Source organism: Pantherophis guttatus, chromosome 4 (assembly GCF_059756535.1).
Source record: "Pantherophis guttatus breed Tessera chromosome 4, ASM5975653v1, whole genome shotgun sequence".
NCBI lineage: Eukaryota > Metazoa > Chordata > Lepidosauria > Squamata > Colubridae > Pantherophis > Pantherophis guttatus.
The window spans coordinates 92,269,808-92,286,604 of record NC_142066.1 but is presented as its reverse complement, the minus strand read 5'-3'; the positions used below and the strand labels follow the sequence as shown (position 1 = coordinate 92,286,604).

At 42.0% G+C, this 16,797-nt stretch overlaps 1 protein-coding gene across 50 annotated transcripts in view; it reads right to left on the bottom strand.

Moving 5' to 3' along the window:
• CLASP2 (cytoplasmic linker associated protein 2) overlaps positions 1–16,797 on the bottom strand; it is a 495,740-nt gene that overhangs the window by 91,547 nt on the left and 387,396 nt on the right. For 41 of the 50 annotated variants that reach the window (XR_015734236.1, XR_015734237.1, XM_060686009.2 and 38 more), the window contains 2 exons: positions 16,263–16,421; positions 1,501–1,608 (listed from right to left, as the gene is read on the bottom strand). Coding sequence is in view for 48 of the 50 variants with exons in the window: in XM_060686009.2 (XP_060541992.1) it covers positions 1,501–1,608; positions 16,263–16,421 (267 nt within the window). In the remaining 2 variants the exon portion in view is untranslated. The remainder of the gene's footprint in view (positions 1–1,500; positions 1,609–16,262; positions 16,422–16,797) is intronic. The other 9 variants (XM_060686006.2, XM_060686007.2, XM_087894103.1 and 6 more) reach the window with 1 other exon arrangement.

Below are 16,797 nucleotides of genomic sequence, written 5' to 3'. Positions count from 1 at the left end.
GATTTAATTCATCGTATATCTTGCAAATCATAAAAACAATTTAGCCGTAATTGATTAAAACAAGGGTAGCAGAAGCACAGTGACTATTTTTCATTGTTTAAATTACAATCTGCTGCAGTCAAAATTAACAGATGCATATAAAACAAACGTTATATTTTTATGTGTGCACATGTATAGTCGTATATTCAATTCCTATGATTCTATGTATCTTTTTATTAGAAAGAAACACTAAATGTTATTTTTTCTGAATTAAAAGCAACTAAATCTTGAGATGTTAATTAAAATAAGTTCATAAGCAGGTATCAAGCAGTGCCATTGTACTGATGGATTTCACACACAAAACATGATGCTTTAAAATAGTATTTTAAACCTGCTGTAAGCCTTTTTTTCCTGAAAAATCTTTCCTGAAAAAGATGTAAAAAACTATGGATTTTTTAAAAAAAGAAATATTGATAGCTTTAATTAATAACACTTAAACTTGTTACATTAAAATATAACTACAAGGAAGAATATTTTTGTTAATTCAGTACTCATCTGATTTCATTAGAAATCAGAAACTCAAGTCAATTTACTCTTTACGATGTAAAGAGCCAGTTAACAGGTTAGAATGTTACATTTTCAAAAGAATGAACACTGGAAAGCGTGCCAGAATCATAAAATGAAATACAGATTTTGAATTGCCTATGTAAGATTTGCCCATTAAGTAGTATGATTAAAAATATTCAAATTACTAATCATTCTTCTATTCCTGTTATGTGATTATGTTATTTGTCATTATATGGCAACAATATGACATAAAATAACCTGATAAGAATTACAGTCTGATCTTTTTCAAAAATTTATATAATTTTTTTGAGTGACTAAGCCATCAAGTTCTGCATGGTAGCAAAATACAAGGTCCTTTGAATCTTCACTGCCATCACTATAATCATATGAATAATGACTTTTACATTAAACAATTATCTAAAATATTAAGCAGAGATCAAATCAAAACAAATCTAATATTTAGAGAAAAATGAAAACAAATGTAATACGTTACAGAAAAAAGTAATGAATAAAATTATGCACCATAGAAACGAAAAATATACCTACACCTCAGTGTACAGTTGAGGTGAGTGACTATCATTAGTTTTTCCCATCAAATTTCATTCCCCTGCATTTAACAAGAACTTCGAAACTTGAATTTGAGATTTGACAGATTTTCTGCTAAAATTATTTTCAGTTTAATAAAAATTAATCAGAAACATATATATTGAAGAAATTACTGATGTATGCGACAAAACTTTAGAAATACTTATGCATGTGCCTTTGGATTGTGCAATTACTCTTAAAATTCTACAGGAAATTTTTAAGCTCTTCAGATGAATAAATTCTTCAGCCAAAGTAGGCAAATCAGTTCTTTTATACAGAAAAATATTTACTTGTTATTTTTACTTCATCTTATATTAGCAGATAATCAGAAGCAAACAACCATGCATAATAAGCTCTCCATGTACTTACCAAGGGGTGCAAAAGAGCGGACAGGGCTTGTATCCCTGCTACTTTCCCGACTGGCTTCCCGACTGCATCCCTGACTCACACTAGGTCGAGGAATGCGACTACCTCGAGCTAGTATGATTCAGGGGACAGACCAACAGCAGCACAAAAAGGAAAGATACAGAAAAAATTCACATTTTAATGCAATCCCAAGTATTTTTACTTTGTATAATACTGAGCATTCTTAAAGCACTATTTATTACTTATATTATTTAATATATTTTTGCTTACACTGAATATAGGAGATAATCCCAGAAAAACGTCTTGACTTGATAAACTAGTTATAGCTGAGTGACATATGAATCAACACTAAACACACAACTATCTTCAGGAAAAATAGATGATATTACTATACCTATATACTTGTTTATCAATTTAGATAAAATGATATATACATTAATGTGGTTTCATAATTACTTTCAAAATTTTAAGAATTGCATGTTTTTTAAAAGATAAAAGTAGTGCTTACAAACATGTTCCATCACAGGGTTAATTATATTAAGCTACAGGGACAAAACCTATGTTTATGCTTTAAAATAAACCTGAATGATATCTGTAAAAATGTATATTTAGGTTTTTTTCTCCCAATGCAAAAAAATCTCAAAAACTGAAAAGGCAGATGTCAGCTTTGGAAGCCATATGAGACCGGAAGCTTCCACGCTGCCATCTTCTTGTGTGTGGGAAAGTAGGAGGGGGGGATTTAGTAGAGGGAATGTAGTTAAACAAAATAGCATTCTTCCTTTTGGTCAAGGTCAAGACAATCCTGCATCTGGAGGAGGAGTGGTTGGAATGATGTCTCGAGATGGGACGGATGGTGGTTCATGTGATGGACTGATGAGTCAGGGGTTGGTTTTAGGGATTTTGATTTACTGAGGGAAAACCCGGAACTCTCCGATTCGGATTTTCCCAGATGTGCCAGTATGCCTACTCTAATAAATGGAACTTTGAGAAAATGCTTGCCTCTGAGTTTTTAATTGGAGTTGGGTTTTTCTGGAACACTGACATTAACCTGAGTCTCTAAAATCATAACAGCACCCTGAAAGGGGGTTGTCCAGGGTGCTGAGCCCCAGCATCGACCTAAAATTCAAGTGGTGCAAAGACACAGCGAAGATGGAGGAGAAAGAGGAGACCACCGAGGGAGCCGTGGGGACAGATACCGGAGGATTTATCAAGACTTATCAAGATTTATCAATTCTCTTTCTGAAGAAGTGGTGTGAGCCATTGAATGTATCTGGAATCAAGATGCGAAGGAATATGAACGAAGTTGTTTCCTACAAATTGCATCAGTTGTCGTCCTTCCTTAAATAGGCTAGGGGAGTGGCCAATTAGCCCCAAGCCTTACTCTCGAGGAGACCTCCTCCTGAGGAGCCACTCCTGCCTTTTAACAGCTCTACGTGCTCATGCATCGAGAAGAGGCTCCTTCTCTTCTTCCTCTTCACTTATGGGAGCTTCTGGAGGTTCTGAAGGCCCTGGCTGAATCCCCGCCTCTGGCACCACATCTTCTCCAGCCTCCTCACTGTCTGACTCGAGTGCCAGCTGCACAGGCTGCTGACGCAGCACCACACCAGCCTTCTCAGTGTCAGAATCAGCTACTAGCTGCACAGGCCGCTGACAGGCCACAACACTAGCATGGCGCAGGCATCCTTCTATCCAGCCAGGGATGACTGGAGGGGCGGCTTGACGCAGTCAGACCAAGCAGCAGGAGGGAGACAGCAGACGCAGCCGGCATGGGGACCGCCACCACTACCAGCTGCATTCTATCCCGGCCAGGGGTGGGTCCAGTACCAATGAAACCAGCACCTTCTGCTTCAATTTTTCAGGGATTACCATGGGCCCAACATGTCTCAATGATCCCGGCACATCAGTGGGGGCTAATCCATCAGCCAGCTGGAGCTCTGCCCCCTCTGCAATCCAACAAGCAGCACAGCAGTTGGCTCCTGTCCCGCCTCTGGCCGCAGTCCAGTAACCAGCCACAGCCCCGTTGCAGGTTCCAGCTCAGCCGCTGGTACTTGCCCCACTGCCCATCGTTGCGCACCAGCAGGTCCCAGCCCCACCACCCATGCCATCCCACCAGCGAGGCAACCGTCACCCCGGTTTAGAGCAACATTTGATGGTAAGCCCACCAAACTGGCTTACTTCCTCAGCTGAATTGGGGCTCATATAGATCAGTATGGAGAGCAATACAAAAAAGATAGAGACTTAGTATCTGCGATTTCTGATGGGATGAATGAAGGGGATGCTGCTGAGTGGATAGCCCAGCTGCACAATGAGGGAACTAAATGATGCCGATGGTTTTGTTGAGCTGCTTGGGGCCAGATTTGAACACCCAGACCGGATCAATGAAAATGAAGCCATAATAAAAGTGATGAAACAAAGTAATTGACCCATAAAAGACTTTGTATGGGACTTTAGACGAGTCACAGGGAATCTTGGGCATTGGCCAGACCACATACTCCTACACTATTTTATTTTATTTATTAATTAAAGTTTTTTATTGATTTTACAACAACAACCCTGCCAATATCTTGTTCCAGTTCCTGTTTCGTTTTCAAATCTCCCTGATCGTTTATCAATTCCTTATATGTAATTATCTTATTTTTCTCCAGTAAATTTGGGTATATCAATGCTTCTGTTGGTAATAACCACATTGGAATTCTAGTGTAGTGTTTTTGTTTTATTTTTTTCCAATCTGTAGCAATGCATTCCTGATCAAGTGTACTTGAAAATATTTATGCGTTTTGTATTTCTCGTCCCACAGGAATGCATGCCACCCTGCTTGCAAGTCATGCCCTTCTATTGTTAATACTCTGTTATTTTTTGGCTCCATCCAATCTTTTAACCAGGCTAGATTCGTCGTTTGATGATAAATTTCCCATTCTGGTAATGCAAATCCCCCTCTATTTTTTGTGTCTTGCAAAAGTTTTAATTTAATCCTGGGCTTTTTCCCTTGCCATATAAATTTAGAAATTAATTAATTTAATTCTTGAAAGAATGTTTTCCCTAGTTTTAATGGTATCACTTGGAAAAGAAATAGAATTCTCGGCAGTATATTCATTTTCATTGTTGCGGTCCTCCCTAGAAATAAAATTTGTAACTTTTCCCAATTTCCTAAGTCTTTTTTTATTTGATGTATCAATTTATCATAGTTGTCCTCCTTAATTGAGGAACATTTCACTGTGAGCCAAATTCCAAGATACTTTATTTTTTTAGTTGTCTTCATTTTTATTTTATCCTCTAATTCAATTTCTTGACTCTGTGAGATTTTTTGTAATTAATTTAGATTTATCCTTATTAATTTTAAGTCCCACTACCTCACCAAATTCTTCTTTCTTTTGTATCAATTTAGAACCCATTTCTAATGGATCTTCCAAAATAAATACCATGTCATCGGCTAATGCTTGAATCTTATATTCTTACTTCCTAATTTTTAAGCCCCCTATTTCCTGATCTTCTCTGATTTTTGTTAGAAGGGTTTCAAGTGATAGAATAAATAGAAGAGGAGAAAGAAGACACCCTTGCCTTACCCCTTTTGTTATATCAATTTTTTCTGTCAATCCCTCATTCATAACTACCCTGGCTGTTTGTTTGGAGTATATTTTTCCAACCATTCTTTCAAATCTTTCCCCCATTTCCATATAATTTAATTGTGTTGTAATAAACTTCCAATTCAAATTATCAAAAGCCTTTTGGGCATCAAGGAAACCAGTGCAGCTTCCTTTTCTGAATAACTTTCATAATATTCAAGAACGTTCATTACTATCCTCATGTTATTTTTAATTTGCCGCCCAGTCAGAAAACCGTTTTGGTCTGAATGTATATAATTATTCAAAAAATTTTTTAATCTCTCTGCTATTATTGTTGCAAATGTTTTATAATCTATATTCAGCAAGGAAATTGACCTATAATTTTGGATTTGTTGTATATCGGTGCCTTCTTTGGGTATAAGGGTTATAATTGCCTCTGTCCAGGTTGCCAGAATTTTTGATACTTCTATCGGCTCTTTATACGTCTCCAACATTATCCATTGTAGTACCTCTTGTGGGTTTTTATATAGTTCAATTGGGATCCCATCTGGGCCTGGTGATTTATTGTTCTTTTGTTTTTTCAAGGCTATTTCAAATTCATTTGTTGTTATTGGCCTATTTAACATTTCTTTTTGTTCTTCAGAAATTTTATTCATTTTGGCCGGTTCTATATATTGTTTAACTTTCCCGTCTACTACGTTTTCCTGCTTGTAAAGCTTTGCAAAGAAGTTTTGTATTATTTCCTTTTTTTCTTCTCGTCTACATTGTATTATACCATTTTCATCTTGTAGTTGTTGTATTATTTTCTTTCCTTTTTCTTTTCTTAACTTGTATGCTAGCCATTGGCCTGTTTTATTCACATTTTTGAAATAATTTTGTTTCGCTATCCTAATTTTCTGTGCTATTTCTTTCTGTGTTATCAAATTAATCTTATGTTTCATAATATTCCATTTTTCTTTTATCTTTTTATTTATTTATCTTTTTGTACTTCATATTCTATTTTTTTAAATTCTTCCCGCAAGCTTTCTAGTTGCATTCTTTTCTTTATTTTTCTTAGAATTATATGCAATGGTCAATTCCCTTATATAGGCTTTTGTGGTGTCCCACAAGTTTTGTATCGAAGTATCCTCCTTTTTATTTATTTGAAAAAATATTTTCAATTCCCTCTCTAACATCTGTCTATATTTTTTATCTTTACACAAATTTTGGTTCATTGTCCATCTTTTATTTTGTTTCTGGCCTTTCCATTTTAATGTAATCGGATTGTGGTCAGCCCAATCATTTACTCCTATTTCACCTTCTTCTATTTCATTTTGAATTTCTGTTGTTGTCCAGGCCATATCGATCCTGGACCACGATTGATGTGGGTATGAATAAAATGTATATTGTTTATGTGTTCTATGTGTCTCTCTCCATATATCTCGCAGATTGAACTCAGATACTATGTCAAAAAAGGCTCTCGGTAATACACTTTTCTTCTTATTTTTTTTAATACTTTTATAATCTCTCTCAACTTCCACTACAGAATTAAAATCCCCAATCATACAAATCCTTTTATAATCCAAGTCTAGTAATCTCTTATGTACCTTTTTAAAGAATTGCTGTTGATTTTTATTTGGCACGTAAATTACTATGAGTAGCATTTATTTTTGTTCTATCTCCAATTCCAACACCAAAATTCTACCCTCTTCACTGCATATCTTAAATTTGATTTTATTTTTTCCTTGACATATATGGCAATACCTGCTTTCTTTTTGTCTGCTAAAGTTGTGTATAGTGTTCCTAATTTTCTATTTTCTAATAATTTTCTATATCCTTTTTGTATATGAACCACTTGGAGACATATCACTTCAGCTTCCAATTTCCTTAGTTTATTAAATGTTTGTGTCCTTTTCTTTGGAATATTTAATCCGTTGATATTTACCGAGAAAAGCTTAATTGCTTCTCCCATTCTCTACTTAATCTGTCTTCTTGTGTTTCTAGTCTCTCTTACTACCCTTCCTTTTGCTCCTTTCTCTTTCTACCCTTTCTTTTTCTTGTTTCTTTTGTAAGTTTTTCTCTCTTTCTACTTCTTCCAATTTCTCTTCCTAGAAGGCTAGAAGTCTCTAATTCTTCCCTGCTCTTTTGATCATCCCCCTGCCAGCTGCCTTCTATCCTGGCCAGGGGTGGGTCCAGTGCCAATGGACGCCAGCACCTTCTGCTTCACTTTTCCAAGGATCACCATGGGCCCAACATGCCCCAAAGATCCCAGCGCCACTGCCCATGCCATCCCACCAGCGAGGCAACCGCCACCCTGGTTTAGAGCAACATTTGATGGTAAGCCTGCCATACTGGCTTACTTCCTCAGCCGAATCTGGGCTCATATAGATCAGTATGGAAAGCAATACGAAAAAGATAAAGACTTAGTATCTGCGATTTCTGATGGGATGAATGAAGGGGATGCTGCTGATTGAATAGCCCAGCTGCACAATGAGGAAGCTGCTGAACTAAATGATGCCAATGGTTTTGTTGAGCTTCTCAGGGCCAGATTTGAAGACCCAGACCGGATCAATAAAAATGAAGCCACAATAAAGGTGATGAAGCAAGGTAATTGACCCATAAAAGACTTTGTATGGGACTTTAAGACGAGTCACAGGGAATCTTGGGCATTGGCCGGACCGCATACTCCTACACTATTTTAAAGAAGCCATTGATCAGGAAGTCAAGAAAGCCTGCAGAGTCCAAGGGGTGCCTGAGCGACTGCACAACTGGTATACAATGTCTATAGCTCTGGATAGAGAAATCCACCCACTGCAAAGCCCCAGCCAAGAAGCCGCCTCAGAAGACTTTGGCTAGGCGTCCATTTTCAAAGCCTACTGAAGTCCCTCCCACTCAATCTGCAGGGGTGATTAAATGCTATCATTGCGGACAAGCGGGTCATCAAGCTTCTGAGTGTCTGGCCCTTGTGCCAGTTCCACAAGAACATCTGGCCACGGCCACCCAAGACAGAAGGGCTCCATGAAAGCCCCCAGATACCAGTCAATTTGCCTGACAAGTTGTAGAGGTTCCCCTCCCCATCGAAGAGGGCGAGGAACCTCTGGCCAAAGAAGCCCCTCCCGACGAGGCTAGCGGAGAAGATGATCCAATGGTGAGTTCAGCCATCCCCTCTTTTTCAATTAAAGTGAAACTGGTAGTGTCTGAGACTGGGGAGCAAGGAGAAGTACCAGCAATAATAGATACAGGCTGTACCAGATGTTTAATTGGTCTTCCAACTGTTGAAGAATTAGGGATCAAAACAGGAGCCTTAAAGCGCCCAATTAATTTTGAACAGGTGGATGAGACGTTAATTGGAGGAGTCCCAGCCACCCATATTACTGAACTGGTTAGATTGGAATTTGGGAGACATCCTGAATTTATACAATTTATAGTAGCACCAAGGATGTCAGAATCTATCATATTAGGCCTTGCTTGGCTTGACAAATGAACCCCCACCATTAAATGGGAAGATGGATACTGGAAGATCATAATTGTCGGGCCTCTGCCCTCTGACCCTCCTCCCAAGAGATTGCCAACCCATAGGCCGTGCGGGTGGTAATGGGAGCGACATGGCGTTCCCATGTAACACCTCTCCTGCGCGAGATGCACTGGCTCCCGGTGGTCTTCCGGGTGCGCTTCAAGGTTTTGGTTACCACCTTTAAAGCGCTCCATGGCTTAGGACCCGGGTACTTGCGGGACCGCCTACTACCACCAATAGCCTCCCACCGGCCGGTACGCTCCCATAGAGAGGGGCTCCTCCGGGTGCCATCAGCCAAACAATGCCGACTGGCGGCCCCCAGGGGGAGAGCCTTCTCTGTGGGGGCACCTACTATCTGGAACGAGCTCTCCCCAGAGATACGGAGGATCCCGGATCTGCGCACCTTCCGCCGCGCCTTAAAGACCTTACTATTTCACCAGGCCGGCCTGGCCTAATTTTCCCCCTCTTTTATAAAAGATTTTTAAAATTTTAAACATCTTTTAGTATTTATATATTCAATTTTAAATTGGTTTTAAAAGTTTGGGGTTTTAAATTTGTCGGGGCCAAAATTATTTAATTTGATTTTATTCTATTTTTTAAATTTTGTATTGTATGTGTTTTTATTGTTTGGCTGTGCACCGCCCTGAGTCCTTCGGGAGTAGGGCGGTATAGAAATCTAATAAATGAAAATGAAATAAATGAAATAGGAGACAGTCGCCAGAACCAGCAGCCACCATTTCAGACATGCCTCCAGGAGAACCCCAGATTCCTATGGAATATACGGAGTTAGCCAAAACATTTAGTGAGGAGGAGTGTAACATCCTCCCCCCTCATCGAGCCACGGCTTGTGCCTGTCAGCCTCTATGATGCTTGCTAGCTTTCAGCTGCCATTGTAATGGGAGGGAGGAGGCATTGCTGGTATTTGGGAGGGAGGGAAGTGAGCTGATGGAGATGTCTTGAAAAAGGGAGGAAAATTCTCCATGTCTTCAGAGCAGCTGAAGAGAGAGCTGATAGTTGTCAAGGTCAACTGTTCCGACATATCAGATAGATGGGGCCATCTGAAGAAGTACCCCACATGACACCTTGGAAAGATGTGGATTGGGCACTCAACCTGGGTCCTTGGGAGGGAGGGATATGGGATGCTTTCAATATGTAATTTTCACACCTATTGCCTCAGACTTTGCTTTTCTTTCGCTGCTTTCAGTTCATACTCAGTAAAAGTACCTTTCTCTACAAACATGGAGTTGGGGTTTTTCTTTCGAGTTTTGAATGGAGGCATGCCTGACAGTGCCATTGAATTAGAACTTGGAGCCAAGTTACCAAAACCCAGGATGCACTCCATGACGCCTGCTGAAATGACCAAGTTGAGGAAGTACATTGACACCAATTTGGCCAGGGGGTTCATCGAGCCAGCAAAATCTAAAGCGGCCGCCCCCATATTGTTTAAAGAGAAGAAAGATGGGGAGCTGAGATTATGTGTTGACTTTAGAGGTGTGAACTGCATTTGCATATAAAATACCTACCCCCTACCCTAATGAAGGACTTGCTGAACCACTTGTCAAAAGGCAAGATTTTCACCAAGCTAGATCTAAGGGAAGCCTATTACAGAGTCCGTATAAAGGAGGGAGATGAATGGAAAACAGCTTTTAACTGCCCGCTGGGCAGTTTCCAATTCCGGGTCATGCCTTTTGGACTCCAAGGGGCCCCGCAGTCTTCGTGCAATTGATCAATGAAGTGCTACATGAACACCTGTATGAGGGAGTCCTGGTTTATCTGGATGACATTCTTATATTCAGAAGAACACGTCAAACTAGTCAGACAAGTGCTGAAAAAACTCTCAGAGCCAAACTCTATGCAAACCTGTCCAAATGCAAATTCCACAAGGAATCTTTGGACTACCTAGGATACCGAGTGTCTAACCAAGGGATCTAAATGGACCCAGAAAAGGTGAAGGTGGTGTCAGATTGGCAGCCCTCACGAACCTGGAAGCAACTTCAAAGCTTTTTCGGTTTTGCAAATTTTTATAGACAATTCATCCCTGCCTTTGCAGAGGTCGCACTCCCATTAACTGAGCTTCTAAAAACTAGTCCATCTCCAACCAAGCCAAAACCTAGCCAACCCCTCGCTTGGATTTCTGAAAGTCCAAAGGACTTTCAGAAATCCTTTGAACAGTTAAAATGCCTATTTGTGGTGGAGCTGATCCTCCAGCACCCTGACCCAAAAAAACCTTTATAGTCCAAGCCGACGCTAGTGACATGGTGGTAGTGGCTGTTCTACTACAAAGGAATGCTCAAAACGAATTAATGCCTTGTGTTGTGACCCAGGCCCAAGTAGTTAGTATTAAATATAAACAGTTCAAAAACAAACAGACTTTATTAGAACAGCTGAGAATGAGCTGTAGTCCAAACTAAATTAAAGCAAATTCTTCAAAACACCATTCCTCAGTTTATCACCGACTTTGGGATAATTAGGCAAACTGCCAAAGGCTTTTCTTGGCAAAAGTTCAGATGCAGAAGAGGCCGATAAGAAATGAATACAGTGAAACAAGAAGCAATTCTCTCAACATTGTTTTCCGGCAAAGAGGCCAAGAGCCACTGCTGGTCTTTTAAGCCTTATGGGAGGGGCCAATCATCTCTTGGTCCTACTCCCGAGTCGTCCTCTCTGCTTTATCTGCTCCTGCCTTCTGGCAGCTCTTCTCATATGTGCACTAGGAACAGGCTCCTCCTCTTCCTCTGCCTCTCTACTGTCAGCCTCTGGAGGCTCCAAAGTCCGCACATCACTCTCTGATGGGCCTGGCCCCATCTCTGCCTCTGATGCAGAGCCCTCATCCAGGCCTTCCCAGCCTCCAGGACTGGCCCATATTCTTCCTTAGCCTCATAGCTGTCTGACTCCGCTTCCAGCTCCGCAGGCTGCTGGCGGACCACAACACTATCCCTCACCGCAGTGCCATTGCCCCAGGTCTGACGATCCGGATGCGGCCGTGACGGGAATTGGTCTTGGAAGGCTTTCATCAAGATAGGTGCATGTGCGGAGGTCACATCCTCCCAGGTGAAGTCCTCTAGCCCATATCCCTTCCACTCAATGACATACTGGAACCGTCCTTTTAGCTACCGGGAATCCCGAATGCTGGCAACCTCATACTCAGGTGGTTCATCTCCATCTCGTGGCGCTGGTTGGAGATGGTCAGGTTGGCGGAGTGGACAGACTAGTCATTCTGGGACAAGGAGGGATCTATGAAAGACTGGGTGGACACGCATCGAACATGGCAAGGTCAGGCGGTAGGCGACCGGGTTAATAACTGCCTCCACAGGGAACGGACCAAGATACCGGTGGTCTAGCTTCTTGACCAGCAGGTCTGACAAAAGGTGCCTAGTGGACAACCAAACCCGATCCCCCACAGCCAATGATAGTGTCGCCCAAGATCGGTCCGCGACTCTCTTATAGTCCTCTTTGGCTTTCTCAAGATATCATTGCACTAACTGATGGACAGCCTGCAACTCAGACAGATAGTCATTAGCCGCCGGTACCGGGGAGTCGAGTCGTGTGAGGGGAAAAAACCGAGGATGGTATCCCATATTAGCCAGGAAAGGGGTCGTTTGCATGGCCCATGTTCTTCGTCAGCCTCATCGCTGTCTGACTCCACTGCCAGCTCCGCAGGCCACAATACCTTCTGCTTACGTGTGAAAAAAGTTAACAGACACTGAACCCAGATGGGTGGTATGGGAGAAAGAGGCTTTTGCGTTGCGATGAGCTCTCTTATTGTTGTGGCTCCGTTGCCTGAGCCTGGGCTATTGACAGATACAGACTCTGAGAGTGAGGGAGACGAGTTGGCAAGGCTCCCTCTCCAGGACCCTCCTCTCTGGCAATGCCTCCGGAAGACACCGAAGGCCAAGAGATAGGCCCAGAGCCAAGCACGTCCCCGCAGCCACATGTGGACAGCGACGAAGGAGATAAGTGCTGGCTGGATCCTCGACAGCGGCACAGGGAGAAGCATGCACAGCAGATGGGAAGGCGTGCCAGAGATTAGCTGAGTCACTGGACCACACCCCACAGGGTATAAATGTGGGTGTGGTGGCCGGTTCAGTTTGTGACGAGCAAAAACTAGAAATAATCCAAGATCTCTGTGTTACTGGACTTCTGCCTGCCTTGTCGGACTGCATTTGGACTAATCCTTGTATTGTTGAAACTTTGCCTGCTTTATCGGAATGCTTGCAGTCTAATCTTTGTTTTGTGTGAGTAAAGTCTGAATTGGCAGCTAGCCACTGGGTTGCTGCCAGCTTTATCTTCAAAGACTTTGTCATGTGGCTTATTAACTCCGGGCTGTTTGTGGGGCTGCGTGTGTGGGACGGGGACAGAACACTTATCCTGGAGACACTTCCTAGAGGGGGTAAAGGCACTGAAGCTTTCCCCCAAACAAGTTTGCTGGGCTCAGTATTTTAAACACTTCAATTTCAACCTAAAATACATTCGGGGTGGGGGGACCTATTGGCTGATGCTTTGTCCAGAAAGCCCCAGTTTGATAGCTGGCAAGAAGAGGTAGTACATGCCATGATTTCTGAAACCCAACCAGCAGCCCAAGCATGCCCTAGAGCACAAATGTGGCGCGGTTCCAACCTCCCCCAAGACAAGCTGACAGCAGAGCTAAAAGCGGTGCTCTCAAACGATACATGGTTTAAAGAAAACCAGATGGCCTTAACTCTGAGGGAGGGATTGGCTTGGAAATGGAGTAAGGTTTATGTGCCCAGCTGCATGAGACTACTGGTGCTAAAGCGTAGTCATGATTCTCGACTAGGGGGCCACTTTGGATTTTTAAAAACCCTCCATTTGGCTAGAAGACAATTCTGGTGGCCAAGGATGAAAACTGATGTAGAGGACTACGTAAAAAGCTGCACAATCTGTGCCACCATGAAATCCAGACCAGGGAAACCCCCTGGGTTTCTTCAGCCCATGGCTGAAACCATAAAACCGTGGGAAGAGATTGCAATGGACTTTATTGTCGAACTCCCGAACAGTGGGGGGGGGGGGAAACAATGATTTGGACTGTCGTGGATTTATTCTCCAAGCAGGCACACTTTCCTGCCTGCAACGGATTACCTTCGGTGAAAAAGCTGGCAAAACCTTTCGTGAAGCACATCTACAGGCTTCATGGCGTCCCATGGTGAATAATATCAGATCGTGGGGTCCAATTTACTGCTAAGTTCTGGAAAGAGTTCCTGAGGTCCATTGGGTTGTCCCAGGGACTTAGCTCAGCTTTCCATCCAGCTACCAACGGATCTGCAGAACGATCCAATGCCATGGTGGAACAATACATCCGATGTTATATAAACTATCAACAAGAGAATTGAGTGGATTTTTACTGTTCGCTGAGGTGGCTTATAATAATTCAGTACCTAGTAGTACAGGGTTGACCCCTTTTCAAATAACTACTGGCATGGATTTTGTGACGATGCCTGAGTTGCCTAGAAAGTCACCAACTTCCATGTCCCTAACAAAATGGATAGGCTCATTAAAAAAGGGGTGGGAGAATACTAAGAAAGCTTTAGCGGACAAGCACAGGTCTCTCCAACCACCTTTCCGAATAGGAGATATTTATATTTGTCAACCAAATACCTAAGAATGAGGCTACCTAGCAAGAAATTTGAACCCAAATTCTTAGGTTCCTTCCTTATAGTGAAAGTGATTAACCCTATAGTTAATCCAATTAAGTCCAATTTAACCTCCCTCGCATATTAGTGCATCCAGTGTTTCACAGTAGCTTACTGAAACCACCAATAGGATCTAATTTAAGACCCTTACCAACTGCTTCCCCCCCCCTGCCTTTGATAGTATAAGGGGAGACTCATTATGAAGTTAAGAAGATCCTTGACTTCTGTGTAATCTATTACACAGGGGTCGGTTACAGTATTTGGTACACTGAAAAGGGTACCCTTTGTCTGAAGCTACTTGGGTGAAACGTTGGGATGTGAAAGCTGATAGTTTATTTATTTATTTATTTTATTTATTTATTAAATTTTTATACCGCCCTTCTCCCAAAGGACTCAGGGCGGTGCACAGCCAAAAAATAAAACCAACAAATATATAAAAGTTAAAAAACAGTTTAAAAATATATTAAATAATCTGGCCACCACATGTTAAAAACAGAAACAACCTGTTAAAATTTAGTATTTAGGCCAGCCCAGCTTGATGAAATAATAGCGTCTTGAGGGCAGGTGCCTCCACAGAGAAGGCTCACCCCCTGGGGGTCGCCAGTCGGCATTGTTTGACCAACGGCACCCTGAGGAGCGCTTTAAAGATGGTAACCAGCACTTTGAAGCGCACCCGGAAGACCACCGGGAGCCAGTGCAGCTCGCGCAGGAGAGGTGTTACATGGGTGCACTGTGTCGCTCCCATAATCACCTGCGCGGCCGCATTCTGGACCAGCTGGAACCTCCAAGGGGACCCCCATGTAGAGAGCATTACAGTAGTCCAGACAGGAAGTGACGAGGGCATGAGTGACCGTGCACAAGGCGTCCCGGTCCAGAAAAGGACGCAACTGGTAAATCAGGCGAACCTGATAAAAAGCCCCCCTGGCCATAGCCGTCACATGATCTTCTAAGGACAGCCACGCATGCAGGAGGACACCCAAGTTGCGAGCCCTCTCTGAGGGGGCCAAGATCTCACCCCTGATAGTCAGCAATGAAACCAGCTGGTTATAACAGGACGCCGGAAACCACAGCCACTCAGTCTTGGAGGGGTTGAGTCCGAGCCTGTTTCTCCCCATCCAGATATGCATGGCTTCCAGGCACCGGGACATCATGTCAAGAGCATCATTGGGGTTTAGAAACAATTTCATGGTAAATTTCCTGAGAAGCCAAAGAGTCCTTCTGGGGGGGGGGGGTGTTAAGCGGTTTAATATACAATGCGTTAACCCTTTCTTTTGTTTTTTGTCCAGGGTGCGTTTTTTCTTCGGGGGGGGGGGGATGCCTGTCAGATTTGGAAGCCATATTAGACCAGAAGCTTCCACGCTGCCACCTTCTCGTGTGTGGGAAAGTAGGAGGGGCGATTTAGTAGAGGGAATGTAGTTAGACAAAATAGCATTCCTCCTTTTGGTCAAGGTCAGGACAATCCTGCATCTGGAGAAGGAGTGGTTGGAGTGATGTCTCGAGATGGGACAGACGGTGATTGGATCATGTGATGGACTGATGAGTGAGGGTTTGGTTTGGGGATTTTGATTTACTGTGGGAAAACCTGGAACTCTCAGATTCGGGTTTTCCCAGATGTGCCAGTATAATAAATGGAACTTTGAGAAAATGCTTGCCTCTTTTAATTGGAGTTGGGTTTTTCTGGAACGCTGACAGCAGAATCAATAGCATTTTAGTCACATGTTCAGGAAATGTGTGCTCTTTCATTCTAGGACTGTCATTCTAGGACTGTGCTGTGTTGCAAGGCCATGGTGTGTGTGTGCATGCATGTGTGTTAGAGATGGCATGATAATTTTACCCGGATGGTGATAAAATGATTAGCCTAAATTTTAGGAAAAGGACAGAATTTGCACTTAGCAGACTAATTGTAGGCCTTAGTGTGAGGTATTCTGCTGTTGAAAATTATTATTTTGGTAGCATAGTGCAAGACTTTTGTGAGATGAGGCATAGCTTGTCTTTACTATATTTAGTCGTTATGTGCGACACAGAATAGCGTAACCTCTGCTGGCTATAATGAACAAAACTTACCAACAGACAATCTTGAAGGACTTGCTTCTCTGCTGCATCCTTGGCTTCGAGGAATCTTGCTCCGTTTTTGTGCTGTTGCAGGGCTGACTAATACTCTATTCATAGTTGAAAGTGTAGTTGTAGTCAAAACTCTTCCAGGAGAACCAGAACGGCTTCCAGCTGAAGGCAAAGAAAACATGTTACAATTCTATTATGTAGAACAAGTTTGAATTGCCTGGAAGAATTTGAAGAAACTGTTTATAACCTAGAAAAGTATATTATCTGACATCTAGTCAGTAGGTATTATCAATTCATGTCCAAAAATGCATTTAATTGTTTTGCTTTTTAACATGAAATTAAATGAGTTGATTCTCTTTTTTTTTTTATCCCCAAACATATTAGGAAAATCTTACCAGTATAAATATCATTACCAGCTACTATTTTCACGACTCTGATACATTTGAAACAAAATAGATCTAACATAATTTACATGATTTGTTGGGTGCCATTATTTTCCTCATATTCCACTTTTGAATATAATTTTACCACTATTCAA